The sequence below is a fragment of the Alligator sinensis genome, unplaced genomic scaffold (assembly GCF_000455745.1).
Source record: "Alligator sinensis unplaced genomic scaffold, ASM45574v1 scaffold481_1, whole genome shotgun sequence".
NCBI classification, from domain to species: Eukaryota; Metazoa; Chordata; order Crocodylia; family Alligatoridae; genus Alligator; species Alligator sinensis.
Window position 1 is genome coordinate 1797977 of NW_005842201.1, and position 17891 is coordinate 1815867.

Below are 17891 nucleotides of genomic sequence, written 5' to 3' on the forward strand. Positions count from 1 at the left end.
TTTTAGGAGGCTCTATAAGAGCTCTTCTCTTAAACTAGAGAAGGGGGTTTTAGCAGCATCATAAAAGACTAGCCCAGCAGATTTAATGAGAGCTTTAATTACAAAGGGCCCTTTGTTTCTTTTCCCCTTAGTCTTAACTGGAAGGTAATAATGAAAAACAAAAACACCCCAAAGTTTGGAGAGAAGGTTTGCATTACAGAAGTAAGAGCTATCAGCCAGAGCCAGCGCTCAGAGAAAATTGCAGCAAAGTTCTCATTATCCTGTTTAAAACCAGTTATCACATCTTCCATAGTCTAAGGAGTAGTCTTTTATTTATTTATTTTTTGCATGAAAAATGTGAGGAACAAAGATGAGCTCGAATTCAAGACAAACATCAATGACTAAGAGTTTTCGTCTTTGTTTTGTAACTTCTAACCATTACCACCCAATTCTTTTAAATCTGATCATGACTGTAATTAATCCATAGAGCCCAGCTCAAGGCCCATTTAAAGCAGCAGGAGACTTTCCAGTGACATCAGTGAACACTGGGTCAGCTTCTGGTTATTACAGAAACAAGTATTTCCAAAACAGTGAAATATATATCAACAGTGTCCTTTTTAAAGAGAATGCTGTAGCTATAACATTTGCCTGGTACGGTACCATTGGTACCAACAAGAAATATTCACAGGAATAAATGAAGTACAAATTCATTACCACATGTCAATTCTTCTCTAACCTTGCTCTTCAGAGTCTCAAGTCCCCTCCATGCTGAGAGAGAGAGCACCTGATAAGCAAGTGCTTGCAAACGTGTTACATTCTAGAGCATCGACTCTACACAACTTGTTTTATCGAGACGCTGCCTAGAACAAACAGGTAAAATTCCTTACACATTGTCTAACAAAAAACAGTATATTTATCATATATATATATATATATATATATGTATATATATATATATATATAAAATCATATTATCTTCTGCACAGCAGAAGTGTGTAACTAAAATACTTTAGGATCCATTTCTTCATATTTTTGGTAGACATAACAAAATGCCTGCAAATATAGTACAGTGAGCACATAACAATTCTTAGAATAGGAAAAGTGACATGGAATTATATACATCTTCCATGTTCTGACAACCAAAAATAAAAACTCACTAGGAGTCCCTTATCTGTCTTTAAAAGTTAATTGTTTCTTAAGATATAGTCAACATATATTTAATGAGAATATATATTTTTACATATATGGCGACAATTATCTGTAACTACAACAGGCTAAATCCTGCCCTCTGCTAGGTTACTGAATAGGAGGAACCAGAAAGCAAAGGGTGCAAAAGAGCCAGAGTGCAATGGGAAGTATGTCAGTCTAGGATCTAGAACCTGGAAGGCCTTGTCCTTACCAGGGATCCTGGTTTTCTCTGATAAAACAAATAGAAAAATTAACCCAATATTTAAATTTTTCCCTGATTTAAATGAAACGCCACTATATATAAAATCAGAAAACCAGGATTGCTGGTCATTACTCACATAAATAGCTCCATTTTGACCAAGGATAAGGAAGGATTTTCAGGAACACACCTGTATATCTGATTGCTGAAAGACTTCTTGCTTTGTACCAGCAGAATGTTCTGAGTGCTGGACATAAGCCTTAATTTAATGATGTACTTAAACATAGGCTGAAGTTCAATCCCATTCACCAAAACACTTAAGCACACATGTAAATCCAATTAAAGTGCTTTGCTGAATAAAGATTAGTGAGTCAGTCCTTTGGGTGCCTCCCAACACAGCTCCCCTTGCAGGGTTACTTTTTCACTAGGGCAGGATTCAGCACTATGCCACTCAGCGTGTAACTATAACAAAACATGTTTTATTCGTGTGACTCTATGAAAAGATGTCAGTTTAGGAGCAATGTAGTTATGCACTTTGCTTAACTGAACAGTTTGCTTTCTGGAACATAGACAATTATATCGTTCACAAATAAAGTAACCATAAAGTTACGTATATGATTTAATGTACTGTAATAATAAGTACAATGGGATTATATGTCATATCCATTTGCCAGCAATTACAGGGTAATTAGACCATCTATTAGAAAATATTGCCATTTGCTAATTGCTCGGTTTTTTCATTTATACAATGTGTTCTAAAGGAGCAACCCCTCATAGATGCTGGGTTGTTTTTTTTCTTGGTTCAACAGTAATAAAGAAAATTATGATTCTACATGTGCACACACAAAAGAAACGCAAGCAATTAAACTATTAGCAATGCTTTGCACATTGTATAGCAGACAATACTCACCCCCATGATAGTTTTATTAAATTCAAACACATGATGTTAGAGATGTATTTTTTGGCCACATACAGTTAGTTTTTTATTAAAGAGAATATATGACACCCATAAAGAAGAGATGGGTAATGTTACTGAAGTTAAATGACACCTTCCACTCTATTTTCAAACCATAGTTCTTTTACTGGTTTGGCTTGTTATACGAGACAGATAGAGACTCTACCCCCAGAGAGAGTATGCATTTTTCATTTACATATCTGAAGACATAACTTGGCCTTAGCTACATTAAATATTCTTCTTTTTCCCTGTTAATTTTATCAGCTAAGGGCCAAATTCCACTCTCACTATACTGCTATAAATGCAGAGTAGCTCCCTTGAGGTAACTAGAGTCCTTCAATTTACAGCACAGTTAATGAAAGAGAGATACGAACTTAACTCCCTATATGAAAATCATTTATTTTAATGATAAAAATGGTCTGTTATTAGCTAATCAGGATACATTACTGGAACTCTATGAAATACACTTTACTTGGCACTGTAATACAGCATTAATTAGGAGACTTTAAAATAAAAAGCAAATGACTGAAAATTTGCTAATAACCTACTACTATGTCTCTTCCCTTTTCAGGTGTTTTGTTATAATATATACTATATACTTGTAGGGTAGCAAGTATAGAGCTAGTTCCAATAAATTGTGTAAAGACCATTCCCATTGACTTCGATAAGAACTCTGCTGATGGAGTGTTTAAAGACTTGAGTCCACAATGAGAAGTTAAAGAGATTACATTTTAAAATTAGACATTGGAGGAATTTAAATTCTGAATATAGGAGAAGAGAAATAGGTCCATAAATGTTGTACAGATCAATGCTCTCAGCTCTCAGGAAGACTGATAGAGCAGTACATGGCTCATAGTCTGAAAGAGGTGTGTAAAACAAACTTCCTTTGTTTCTCACGAACAAGCTGACCAGAAGAGCAGCATAAAAAGAAACCACATGATCTATTTCCATAAAACTCATTATCAGCCAGCATTAGCATTGTTTACCCATTCAAGTATCTTCAGGAAATATGTCACTATACTTGCATATACTGTAGCTCACTTCAACATTTATAAAACAACACTGGTAGACAAAAACATCAGAAAACACCCATAAATATCAACAGAAGCTCAACAACTTGACTAGCAAGTAGTTTAAAAAAAGAATCATGGATCTTTACACTACACGTTAATTTCACGTTCTCTGAAATCTTCATGAGAATGGAAGTGGTTCTTTTATGTAGAATATTCTGTTATAACTCATTTGTATGTCAGCAAGATTTTGCGTATCCACTTGGAGTAATATGCCACTCGGACAAAAATACCAGGCCGATTTGGAATGGCACATCCACGACCAGGAACGATAACACCCACTACTATTTTCATCCTGTTTTGTTCACACACCAAGGGACCACCATAATCCCGCTGAGAAAAGAGAAATAAAAAACAAACATTATTTTTAAAAAGTTAAAAGTTGTTTTCTTGGTCTAGATTCTTTCGGGTACCACCATTAGTGAAGCTATTCATAGAATGGGACGGACACGGACACGGACACACACACACACACACACACACACACACACACACACACCCATAAGGTCCACCTCCACCTGAGTCTAATGATCAATGAGCTGCTGTGTTTAAGGAATCTAAGTTTCTGTAATTACCAGCACATAAGAGAGTCGTGTAGCTCAGTCACCAGAGCTGAATGACCAGGTAAACCCATTTACAGCTTGATCAACTGGGAATGGCCCTTGACAAAAAACAGCCAAGGCTCACAGCACTGGAATTTAGCAAGATGTTTTAGCTATTCTGCCACCATCTCCCAGAGTTAGGTGATATTCAGGTTAAATAAAAACATCGCAGTCAGGGTCTATGTCAACAAGCAGGTTTGGCATGGCCTTACAAAAAATAAGCCACGTTAGACCCCATCCCGATCCTTTTTCACATGTGGTTACAATGCCTTCAATCTTCCACTATGAATACTATTGATCTTTTCTTTCAGCTACCTGGCAAGAACAAAATGCGTCCATGCACATATAAATCAGACTGCTAAAAGAGCAGCTGCTTGGAAAATCTCTTTGCTGTGTTGGTAGGCTATTGATAAAAAGGTATTACTGAGAGAACCAGCAAGCTTATCCTCTTAAGTGTCAAATGTTGAAGGGCAAGGGCTTTGGGTATGTATGTGAAGATAGCAAAGCCCAACATTTGTCTGTCTTAAAAATGTGAAACCTGTCAAATTACACTGTATTTTCTCAAGTGCACTGGAGAATTAACAGGGATTGACCCTTACTAGGGTTTTTGCTCTCACTGATTACAGGAAAATCCCCAGATGCACTGCTACAGTATTGCCCAAAACCTTCTAGTAAAATACTTTCTGAAGTGGTGTGTCACCTGCCAGTTTGCCTCAGTTTTACTGTCTGTGCCTTGTTGAGAAAGGCTGTTGCAAGTGGAACACAGGAAGGAAGAACCATGTGTTGGTTACAGTCACTGCTTATATCAATGCATGGCTTTTCTTCCTTCAGGGCGATATGAAGCACTGGATTTCCTGAGGGTTTCACGCAGATACATACATGCTAATATTTAATTTAGCATACATAAAATCGCACATATAATGAAACACTTAATTACAAAGAAAATGCTTTGTTAAGATCCCGTGGATCCCTAGTGAATTTTGATGCTACCCTTGAGCATTAAACATTCTTTTATTTTAGTAATATCACTTCAGTTAGGGAACTATAATCATACTAGGGGTGTTCATTCAAGCAGTTCAATTTTGAGTAAAGAATAAAAAAATGACCCACTAAAATGAATGTAAATATTCCCTTTGGCTTCTCAGATTCATAAGATTGAAATAGACCTTACGGGTCATTTAATCCCACCCCCTATTCCTAAAATATGGGCTCAGATGCAGATTGTAATAGAAGGATAGCAAATACCTCCACAAAGTACAACCAATTCAACTGTTTTACATAGAAACAGCTGGAGTCTGTTTTTCCTTTTGTCTCTTGTAAGACCCTTGCCACTTTCTGCGATGAGTATAAATATGTTCTCTCTCCTTCTCGCTCTAACAACATATACACTATGTTATTTTTATTTTACCAGTTATTATTATACTGAATAGTAACTTACACCAGAAATAGATCCCTGTCCTGGAGAGCAATTCAGCATGTGATGTTAACATGTAAGTGAATTTAACACCCTAAAGTACTTTCCTGTAATAAGGTCACAGACTCAGTGACTTTAAAGGAACATTTGCTAAATAAGGTACTACCCAATGTCAGAAAAAGGATTTTTGTTTGCAATGCGAAGTAGTACCAACATGTGATTTCTACTCATAAATTTAATGCATACAAAATAATTAGGCAAAACAACAAATAAATTATTTGTCATTAAAAAGAAAAAAACACCCTGCCCTGTGTTTGTAGACTCCCTCACTCCATTTGCTGCAATACTACTTTACCTCACAAGGTCCGGAACCAATGGTCTCAGCCCCAGCACAGATTTCTGACTCATTCACAGTGATTTTCCCTTTGAGATACTGGTTGCACTTCTCATTTCCTACAATAGGCAGGTTCGCTACCCGGAGCAGGCCATCAGAGGGAATCACTAACATGGAAAATCAGGAAAACAATTATGAACAAACAATATTTTGTTTTCATGAAAAACATAGAGCGCAAGACCATTTACAGTGAATCATGTATACTTAACTGTTGCTCTCTTCCCCATCCTCATGCTAATGAACGTGTATCTTTTACCTTTCTTATATTTGCTCCAACAAAAACGTCAGAAATGCATCTGATATGTTGGCATGTGTTATGTATAATACATATATCTCATTACTATTATATTCTTCAGGTATAGTACCTGGAGCTGTATGCTGTCACTGGATAAAAAACTAAACATGGATTCATAAGTTTTATTCTTAAGCAATCACTGACTTGTTGTATGATATTGGAACAATCACTGTGGGTGAAACTGTGACTTAGAGTAAAACCCTAGCTCCTTTGAAGTCAATGGGAGTTTACTCACTGACCTCAACATAGAAGGGTTTCACCCCCTCTCTTGCAATGAATACAAGCAAAACACAGAAGAGCATGCCAGAAACAACCCTAGGAAGAAAGTTTAGCAGAACAAAAGGTACTAATATATTAAGATGTTCACATCTATTTGGTCTGTGGCAGTAGTGGGTGGGCAGTTCTGGACTGCCCATACTCTACTGCCATAGACCAAATAGACATCAGCAGCAATAATATATTAGTACCTCCACCACCCCAGGGAGCTGCTTTGGAGGCTAGAGGTGCCCAAGCACCTGCCTGGCTTTCCCCACTCACAGAAATGCATGTAAGGGATGCATCTCCACAAGAAGGGAAAGTCCATGTAGTGCATGGAGCCCAGAAAATCCCAAGTGCCCCATGCCAGGACCCACATGACCACAGGCCTCCACGCTGGAACCTGCTTGGACCCATGCCTCAGAGATGCACGTATACAAATACAAGAAGTAGGGGGAATACACAAGATGAGTCGGAAGCTGCAGTCTGTGAAAAGAACTACAATCTGATGGGCATCACTGGAACCTGGTGGGACAACTCTTATGACTGGAACATGGAGGGTTACACTCTGTTTTGGAAGGACAGGGTTGGGAGAAAATGTGGTGGTGTTTATTTGTATGTCAAAAACACATACATTTGTTCCCTGGTTCAGGAGGAAGAAGATGGCAAATTAAAATGCATTTGGGTAAAGATGAAAGGTGAAAGACGTAGCATCAATATAATGGTGGGGATTTATTATAGACCACCTAATCAGGAAGAAGAGGTAGATGAGGCACGCGGTAAGCAGGTGACAAATCTATCTAAAAGCTATGGGATGCTACTGATAGGAGACTTCAATTTTTTTGGCCATCTGCTGAAAGAACAATGCATAAAATGGCAAACCAGTTCCTAATCTGTGTGGAGGAAAACTTTCTCTTCCAAAAAGTGGACGAAACAACTAGGGTATCATCTATCTTGGATCTTGTCCTGACCAACAGGGAAGAACTGGTGGAGGATGGGAAGGTGATGGGTAACTTGGGAGGAAGTGATCACGTCAAACTAGAATTTCAGATCCTGGGACAAGGAAAGCATAAGGTCAGCAAAATTAGGATGCTAGATTTCAAAAAGGCTAATTTCATCCAGGTCAGGGAACTAATAGGCATGGTGTCATGAAGGGTAGATTGAAAGATAAAAGCACCCAGGAGGGCTGGGAGTGTCTAAAGGGCACAGTTTTGGAAACCCAACAGGAAACTGTCCTGACATGAAAAGAATGGCAAGAAACCATTGTTGGTGCACAAGGAGCTTCTAGGATGTCTGAAATGCAAAAGGAAAGCATACAGGCAATTGAAGAATGGGAGGTCACTAAGAATACATACCATGAAATAGCAAGAACCTGCAGGGACAAAACCAGATAGATAAAGAATGAGCTGCACCTGGCAAAGGAGGAGGACAATAAGAAGATGTTCTATAAGCGTGTTGGCCAGAAAAGAAGGACCACGGAAGCTGTGGGTTCCTCTGTTAACAAACCAGGAGGAACTCCTCACTGAAGATACGAAGAAGGCGGAGCTACTCAACAGCTACTTTGTCTCGGTCTTTACAAAAAAATTAAAACTTCCAGACACCTAATAGGAATTACCTGGATAAGAAAGGGGGCAAGCTGAGGGAGGAGGTAACAAGAAATGAGTTCAAGCCAGCAGGGCCAGATGAGCTTCGTCCCAGGGTCCTGAAGGGACTGGTAGATGAGATCCCGGAGCCCTTGGCAATGATCTTCATGAAGTCATGGTAGACGAGCCAGGTACCAGAGGGCTGGAAATGGGCCAGTGAAGTACCCCTCTTTAAAAAAGGAAAGAAGGATGACCCAGGGAACTACAGGCTGGTTAGCCTCACCTCAATACCTTGGAAGTTACTGGAGCATATCCTGAGAAAGGCCATTGGCAAGTATCTGGAAGGTGAAAAGCTGGTTGCAAGCAGCCAGCATGAATTTATGAAAAGCAAATTGTGTCAAACAAAGCCGATCTCCTTCTTTGACAAAATAATAATTTGGGTGGATATAGGGAATGCTGTGGATATAGTGCATCTGGACTTCAGCAAGGCTTTTGACAACGTCCTGCATGACCTTCTCAGAAACAAATTGAAGAAATATGGGCTGGATTAAATTGCTACAAGATGGATAGATAACTGGCTCAACAGCCACAGGGAAATGGTAATTATTAATGGCTCCATGTCAGAATGGCAGGAGATTTCGAGTGGAGTCCCACAGGGGTCTGTTGTGGGCCCAGTACTGTTCAACGTGTTTATTAATGATTTGGAGGCTGGCATAGAAAGCTTCTTGAGCAAGTTTGCAGATAACACGAAAATGAAAAGGATTACAAACATGTTGGAAGATGAGAGCAAAGTTCAGAAGGATCTCAGCAGATTGGAAAGTTGGGCTAGAACTAATAGGATGAAGTTCAGTGCAGACAAATGCAAGGTACTGCACGTTGGGAGGAATAATCAAAAATACAAATTCAAAGTGGATTGCAGCTCTACAGAAAAGGCAATGGGAGTCTTGGTAGACCACAGACTCAGAATGAGTCTGCAGTCTGATACACCCACACAAAAGGCGAATGTGGTTTTGGGCTTCATTAACAGAAGCATTAGGTGGAAGACACGGGAAGTGATAGTGTCTCTCTACTCAGCGCTGGTTAGGCCTCCCCTAGAGTACCGTGTGTATGTCTGGGCTCCACATTTTAACAAGGACATGGAGAAATTACCGAGGGTCCGGAGGCAGGCAACAAAGATGATCAAGGGCTTAGAAGCCAAGACATATGAGGAAAGGCTGAAGGAGCAAGGCGTGTTCAGCTTGCAAAAAAAGGCACTTAAGAGGGGACAGGATAGCAGGATACAAATACCTGAAGGGCTGCCATAAAAAAAGAGAGACTGCACCTTTTCTTTCTTGCTGCAAAGAAGAAGATGCAGACCAATGGCCTGAAGTTGCAGCAAAGTAAATTTGAATTGAATATCTGGAAAAACTTTTTCACTGTGAGAATAGTAAGGTAATCAAATAAATTGCCTAGGGAAGTTGCCCAGGGGACCTCCATCACCGCAGGTGCTCAAGAAGAGGTTGGACAGCCACTAGTCAAGGATGATCTAGGCATAACTATGCCTATTTTCTACCATGGGTATTTCCCATGCTTCTGGACTTGGCTAATTGCTCCCATTTCCCCTCCCCCTTTTTCTGCTATATATTTAAGCCTTCCTCAGAGGCACTGGGTATTGGCTACAGCTAAGGCTGGGGATTTTCAACTGGGATGTGCTGATTCTCCTGCTAGGAGCAAAGTCAGAGGTTCCTGGTTAGTGGGTCTTGCTCCTACATTCAGGGTCAGACCAATCTCCATATTTGGGGTTAGGAAGACATTTTACCCCATGTTCAAATTGGTATGGACTGTGGGGGGGTTTGCCTTCCTCTGTAGTAAGGGGCATGGCCCTCTACCCAGGACCTCTTGAGCATATTTTGACAACATTTTATAGAAGCAGGACATCGGCTGCTGTGGTTCCCCTGCTATACCTGTGGCAAATTAGGGTGTTAGATCTATGTTGTGTTACGGTTAATGGTAGTCTGATGTAGAATATAGATTATGGTTGTATGGGATGGTTTGCACAGGGATGAACCTGCCTGGGGCAGGCGATTAGACTAGACATCTGGAGGTTCCTTCCAGCCCTACTTCTCTATGAATTTATGGCTATGACTCTGATCACTCTACACCCACATGTGTAAGCTGGTCATATAGCTTTTCCTCTGACAGCATGTAGTGACAATATGCATAAACTACACAATTTAATATAAGGATGTAACCAACTGGTTCCCTCAGTAGCTATATAAGGGAACCTAGAATCATGTCCTTAACTGCACTCACACTCACCATCAGATAAAAAACAGGCATAAGAACAAGTACTTCCCTATGTGACAGGAGTACTCTGAGGACTATTACATTAATCAATCAGACCTATTAAAACAAGATAGCACAAACTACTCCTATTAATTATCCCGGACTACTATTTGTTCTGCCAACAATTCTTTCCCTTATTACTGAACACCACTGTAATCAGACCTTCTATTCCCTAGCACTGCCTGTTGGATGTTGTCTGTCTGCGAATATCATAACCATGAAGTATAACTACTATTCTCATGCCCAAAGAGAGGACACAGAACTCCATTTAAGAAACTCTGCCCTTTGACTCAATGGTGGGCCTTCAGCCCTCATCCTGCTGAGGCTGATAGAGTGTTTCCAGTTGTGAAGGCCGTCTAAATCCCAAGAATCCCAGGTGGTCAAATACATCAGTAATGAAAAAACTTAGCCACATTTTATGATTTGTATTTTCAGTTCACCTGAGCCAACACTAACACTACAAATATAAGCCGTCTTACACTTTTCACACGGTACCTCTTACTCCCTTGTGTGTGATAACTGCACCACGAGGGGTTAAAGTATACTCTGAGTGGGGCTGCTATTCCATCCCCCATATGCGTGGGTAGGGAGTAGGCAGGTAAGAATGAGGTCTTCAAGTCATTTTCCAGCATAGTGACCAATGCAATAACTGGTGCACAAAGAGGAAAAATCTGATTGAAGGTTGGTGTAGATTACTTTCTAACCCTTAACAGTGAGGGGTGGGAATAACTAAACAGTAATCGTCATAGATTTGTTCTAGTTCCTAGTATGCTTTTGGGGGCAGTGCAACTATGTTGCTGTCAGTTTTTCAGGATTTGTGGCAGCCCCAAAACTAAGCCTGGAGTAATTATTGTAATCTGACAACACATAACTATCAGTCAACATATCATTATTTGATAGTTTATACATGTCTGCTTTCCCCCCACAAAATCGACATTAATGAAAAGAGAATAAGTTACCTTATTACAACAGCAACAAAGTCAAACACTCTAAAGTTAGGTAATACCAGAATTAAATGTTGTCTGTGCCTCTTTAATTCACCATTCCTTGTGCCTAGACAACATGGCACAGCCTTGGATTACAAGATCATTTTTTTTCCACAGGACCCTTAACTCAGCGCGCAGAATGGCCTGTGTTCATTTAACGAACATCTGTTCAATGCTTTGTTTTCTCCTTGTTATTCACTGTATGGTCCTGGCCCAGAATTACTGTCTGCTATTTGAGCCCTGCTATGAAGACAGAATTTTAATTTCCTCTTTGTTTTTTCTATGGTGTTCATCATTCCGGTATCCAAACAGTCCACCAACAATTTATTTTTACCAGCAACTCAACTGTAAAGACCTTTGTCCCAACTTATTCTGCTTGGCTCCCTCACATGTTTCAACCTTGTTCCCTCTGCATCCTAATCTGGAAGTTTTCTTCTCCATGCTACCCAGACACAGCAAAGGGGGCATTGACAGCTATATTAGGAGAAATAGTTCCAGTTCCAGGGCTCACCCACAGGCCAGCCCACTTGTGGCACAAAACTGCAATTGCTCAAATGCACATGGAAAAATTCCCAGGCAGATGGGAACACTTCAAAGATTTTATGTGCTAAGCTCTAAACCGTCAGGATGAACCCTAAACTTCAGTGTAAACATCCCTGTGTAGAAGCCCATACTGAGCATGTGCAAACCGTGATCTTATAATGTGGTCAAATTTAGTCCAGTTTTAATGGTTATGGCAGAAAGATGCATCCCTCCCAAATTTAAAATCCCTACATGGAGGTGCTATAACTCCTCATAGAATATGTTGCCCTTTTTTAAAAAAAAATATAATATAATTTAATATAATTTTTTTTTAATACTCCAAGCCATTCTGGTTGGGGTTTGACTTTTTTTGCTTTTCCTAGAAAAAATAAAATAGAAAATAGCTGAAAGCAGACATGGAACATGGAAAAATGTAGCTGAAACACACACATTTTGCCAAATTATAAGCAACTGAAAACAGGGTCTTAAAATGGGATTGGTTGGAGGCTTTAATAACAGGTAGCCATACAAGTTTCACCTGTTATATTAGGAATGGGAACTAAATAGGCTGTCAACATACTTTATCTTATTTAGTTTTAAAACACAAGTCTCTTACATCCTGTGTATCCCCATCCATAAACACTGCAAGTGGTCTTCTCTGGAATGGTACATCCAGAAATGGGCAGTCGGATTATATCCACCTCAGCATTCAATACTGCAGGTCTGGGAAGAGAAAGCAAAGAGTACATGTGACTGATTTTTTCATGATAAAGTACAATATTTTTCAAAATAGCATTAAAATGTATACTAATTCACAGTAGGAATTACAATTGGGCCAATATTGTTGCTTTCTTTCCCATCTTATTTCGACCTGGCAGATCCTTTTAATATTTTTTGCATTTCATCTGTGAGCCATCAAAAGAGTTCATAGAGTGCTGTCCCAACTTTTATCCTATTTAAATTTTTTGTACAGTGATGATATAAAGGAAATGTATTTAATTAAAATAAACATTTCTGATAATATGAAAATAGTCTGAAGGTCCTGTGTACGAAATGTTCTCAGTTACACTCAAAGGTTTATTCTGTAAATTGAAACCATACTCCATTCTAGGTTTTTTTATATCTATTTCTTAGGGAGGGTGGGAAGGAGACCTGGTTATCAGGAGGAAACATGTAGGACATGTTGTTCAAGAAACACCATATGTTTTTCAGATGGGATTGCTGAACCAACATTTTTCAATGCCAGGTGAATTCCACCTGCTTGAACTCCAAGTATTCAGGCTTAGTTGTTGTGCAAATCTCAGTAATTTAGGAACTGAATGATGTAAACAATTCATCACAATCTAATGGCTGTAGCTATTCGGGTATCAACTCACTCCAGTTATTGGATCTGCATAAACAGAGATCTACAGGCCTCCTCTTGATGCTCCCATCTCTTATGGGGTCTTCTGTTTGTTTGTTTGTTTGTTTGTTGTGTTTTCATTTGGTTTTATTAGACTGCTTAGGACCAATGTAGAAGGTGCTTCCATGCCTATTGGTAGTGGACCAGAATCCCTTTTCAGCTGCTGTACACTACTAGAAGACAAAAATACTAAAACCTAAACAGGTAAGTTCCATCAAACTGCTGTCCTTTGTAAAAGCAGAACCTGGGCATGGCTGGAAATTAGGCAGCTATTGGGTACCTTTAGACAAAACAGGGGGAAAAACAGTCTGCAAAAACTAGCTACAAAATTATGAATTATTTCACAGTGAGTAGAGCTGTTCAACAGGTTTTTTTTTTGCCAAAATTGGCTTTCTGAACAGACAGAGCTTACTAGAAAATCTTGGCTTTGACCAACTTTTTTTTAAACAAAACATTATATTTTTATCTAATATTTCTCATCCTTTCTTGATGTTACTTTATCCTGCTCTCATCTCAGTAAGGATAAAAGGTGGAAGATTAAAAATTGAGGCAGCTTGTAGACATTAAAAAAACAAAAATGGCACTTTAAACTTGGCTCATTCCCAGGCTCAGCCACATGCGTGCCTGGAAGAGGCAGAGCCTTAGTTGGATTCAGCTTGCCTGACATCTGTAAAAATTGGGCACTTTAGTGGGGCTTTTTTGGCACTTTTATCCAATAGCTGACTGAATCAGCTTATCTAAAATTGTCAAAAATCCCCACTGAAGTTCCTGATCTATACAGACACTGCAAAGCCGGGTCAAAGTAATGCGCTGCTTCTTTCCGTAAAGCATGTTGTTGTTTTTCTAAATGTTTGCAAGCAGCCTGAATTATTTTTTTCCCTTTCTATTTTAATTTGATTTATATTTGATTTTTTTGTCAAAGCACATTGCAAACCAGAGAAGAACACAAGGGTGTTATTTATTTATGTTGGTGAAATATATTTTTCTGTTGTACAATCAGTTCTAACCACGAGTTTAATCTGTATGAATATAGTCTACAACAGGGTTTGGTAATCCACAGCCTGCCAAGCAATTGCATGTGGCCTGTGAAGCTGGGAGGTCAGCGTCAATTTGGCAGCAAGTCGTGACAACGTGGTAGGTTGGAAGCAGTGGTGGCAGTGATGGCAGCTAGGTTGGAAGCAGTAGCCTGTCTTTGGACTGAGCTCCATTAATTCAGCCTGTTGCTCTTAAGAGGTTGCCAACCCCGGATCTATAATACTGTTTCTGTCGAAGTCAAAACCCGTACTTCTTACTTAGGAAAACTGTTATCAACTGGGGGTCTTAAGAGTTAGTGGTACAAAAAACTAACCTGGAAAGTTTCAGTAACATCAAATCAGACCCTTCGGGACCATACACCAACTGGGAAATATTCCGAATTTGTCTTTTCATCCCTTCTTCTCTCTCTTCGACGTCATGAACTCCAAGCCAAGCTTTATAGTCTTTCAAATCTTTGTACCTATGTAAGGCAAATTTGATATGACATGCTGGGGTTTTACTTACTGTATAACACAATAATACAAACTATTTTATAGTGTCCAGTGACCATCATGTAAACATTGACTGATTTTAACTAACACTCTTAACTAATATTGTGCACACTGCCAATTTCAGATCCGAACCAAAGCTTTTCCAAAATCAACATGGCCAGATGAAGGGTTTGGGATTGGAACGACTACATAGTTTTAGCTCAAACTGCTATGAAACATAGCTGTTGTTTCCTCATAGTGGCCAAACTTGCTAATTCTCAGATGGCACGAATCCTTGACCTTCCAGAGGTTTGACCAACACTTGCATTATATTCTGGCTATTTCAGCAGCAGCATGGACTTAATTTTAAAGAGGCAATTACCTAACCCATACACTTGAAAATATATTCATGCTTGTCTATAAAATGTCTAGTATTCCTCTGGAGCAATGAATGTAATAATAAATATAAAAATACCAAGGTCCTTAAATATCAAAAGAGAATGATTAAAGATAAAGCAAAAGCAGCTCTAGGAAAGAAGCCTTGTGCTTCAGTCTTACAGGAAAGAAATACATTTCAATAATGCTACAAACTACTGTACCGAGAAGGGAAGCACTGTCTTGCAGTTAGCACCCAGTTCTCCTTTATCAAAGAGCCTCCACAAATAAGTCTATCCCTGAAAAAAAAAGTAGAAGAAAAATAAAATTGTTTGCATGTACCAAACCCAAATCTCTAACAATGCTCCTGGCACTTGGCAATATAATTCACATTGTTATAACTGAATATATTGCTAGTGAAAGGTGGACTAACAGGCTCAGAAAATACCTCTCTCTCTCTAGCCACAATACAGTTTTAGAAAGGACAGAAGTGATATGGATTTCCCAAGACTGTCACACCAGTGGCCAGATCCAGACATGCAGGCACATGCGTTTCTTCAAGGACAAAACAGCAGCAGTACAATATGTGCCACCACTACTTGTCCCTGGGGAATGCCTGTGCACATGCGCTCTGGCATGCGGCAGGTTGCCCCAGGGGAGGCTGGCTCCAGAAGCCCTACCTGGGGTCAAAGCGGCCTTCTGGGGCTCCAGATGTGGCAATCTGGCATCAGGGAGCCTGCCTGGCAGCTGGAGCATGGCTCTGGCTGGCCAGGCTCTGGGTTTGGGAGATGCATGCTGCCGCCACATGCACTGCACTGCTTTTCTCTGCTGTGAGTATTTTTGACACCAGGATCTCCCAGTGCCAAAACCCTCCCTGTGCTGCAAATTAGCAGCACAGGGAATGCCTGCATTTGCGGTGTGTGCAGTATGTGGTGCCGCAGGCAGGTCTGCAGCGCCACATACTGCACATGCATGCTCATCTGGATGTGCATGCTCATATTGCACATGCATGCTCATCTGGACATGCCCAATGTGTCTAACAAGAGATGACAGGGAAGTTCAGTTTATATAATTTGTCTGTTCATTCATTCCTTGGTATCAATGTTGAACCTAGGAAGTGAGCCAAATATAAAATTGCAATGATATCAATATAGTAGGGACAGGACTGAATTCCCCTGGTGATTTTACACAAGCCTCCAACTGCCAGCAGGGAAAAACAGCAACATTTGTTCTTTATTGAACTACGTATTATTCAAAAATGTAATCTAAAAGTAGAAAGTTCCTATTTGATTACTAATTCCTTAAGTTTTAGTCTTAGGGCACGTCCAGATGAGTGCACACGTGTGGTATGTGGTGCTGCAAACCACACATGCAGGCATTTGCCACGCTCCTAATTTGCAGTACATTGGGGGTTTTTTGACACCAGAAGATCCCAGTGTAAAAAAAACCTGTGCCTGAAAAAAGCAGGGTAGAGCACATGGCAGCAACGTGCACTGCCTGAAACTGGAGCCTGGCCAGTCAGAACCACACTCCAGCTGCCAGCCAGGCTCCATGCACTAGATCACCACCACTCACCGGAGCCCTGGGAGGGCCCCAGGACCCCAGCTAAGGCTGCCTGAGACAGCCAGATGCTGTTCCTAGCCTCCCCTACCCAACCTGGGGCAGCTTGCCGTGCACCAGAGCACTTGTACACAGGCATTCCCTGGGGACAACTATGTTCTACTGCTATTTGATCCTGGGAAAATGCATGTACGTGCTCATCTGGACACGCCCTTGTAGTTCAATTGGAAACAATCTGTGGTATGTGACATCTTATGTGTGATTATAAAAATTGCAACCTAATATATGAAGAAAAATTCAAGTGATCGACATGAATATTCCTATTCCAGGAATAAAGAAGAGAATTTGGAATGCAAATTAGTAAGCTTCCTTCTTTGTACCTCCAAAATTGTTGTATTTATTTACTGCTGCTCTTTGGAAAGTGAGTCAGAACAGTCAGCAATTTGGGAAAAGCTTAACTTTTCACAATTTATAAATTCAAATCATACAGATGTTCAAAGCTTTAGAAAGAACTACTGGAAGACGCCCAGACTTATGCTTATTCTATATTGCACTTCAAAGATAGCAGAACAACACAGATGGGTGCCTTCTATTTCTTTTGGTCTGTGTTCCAGTCAAGGGACAAAACATCTGGCCCAACGGGCTGGATTTTTTTAAAAGCTAGATTCTGCCCAGATTTGTTATGAATGTATCAGAAACAGGAGAATATAATCTTTTTATCGATGGCAGTTAGCAGTACTGATATCATCCCCTTTAAGAGCTTCAGAGGTAAAAATTCTGCTTTCCCACTGACATAAACTTTGAAGTAGCTGGAGATTTGCTTAGATATACTGATAACAACATCTGGCCCCGACTGCAGACGCTCGGGGATGTAAAACTGTGTGTCACTGAATTTCTTTGCATTGTAGATATTGAACTTATCTGCAAAATATGGACACAGATATGGGTTTTGAATATTTCAAAGCTCAGAGGTGTTCAGATCTGCCACATTGGTTTTGCATTCTATGATTTAGGAGTCTAAGAGAATTAAATGTCTGTAGAATCAGGAGCCAGATTCAGTTTTCAAACTCTCTTCTCCTTCCTGAAAAGTATTGACATGATATGACGTTTTGGTTCAGGCCCATTTTTTAATTACTGGGTTGTTTGTAACGGTACAAAAATGTATAATAAAACCCCATAATTATACATCAATATTGTACTTTTTCAAACAAAATTTTGTTCCCTGTCAGTTTTACCCACCCCCCTTTGCCTCAACAATAAGCAGCTCTTTGGGAATCAACCT

General features: G+C 39.8%; 1 protein-coding gene across 1 annotated transcript in view; it reads right to left on the reverse strand.

The window, feature by feature from the left end:
- Window positions 1–1009: 1009 nt before the first annotated feature.
- HGF (hepatocyte growth factor) overlaps window positions 1010–17891 on the reverse strand; it is an 85159-nt gene continuing 68277 nt past the window's right edge. The window contains exons 14-18 of the mRNA XM_014521299.2: window positions 15274–15348; window positions 14518–14664; window positions 12384–12490; window positions 5763–5908; window positions 1010–3724 (exon numbers count right to left, since the gene is read on the reverse strand). Coding sequence (XP_014376785.1) covers window positions 3560–3724; window positions 5763–5908; window positions 12384–12490; window positions 14518–14664; window positions 15274–15348 — 640 coding nt within the window. The 3' untranslated portion in view covers window positions 1010–3559. The remainder of the gene's footprint in view (window positions 3725–5762; window positions 5909–12383; window positions 12491–14517; window positions 14665–15273; window positions 15349–17891) is intronic.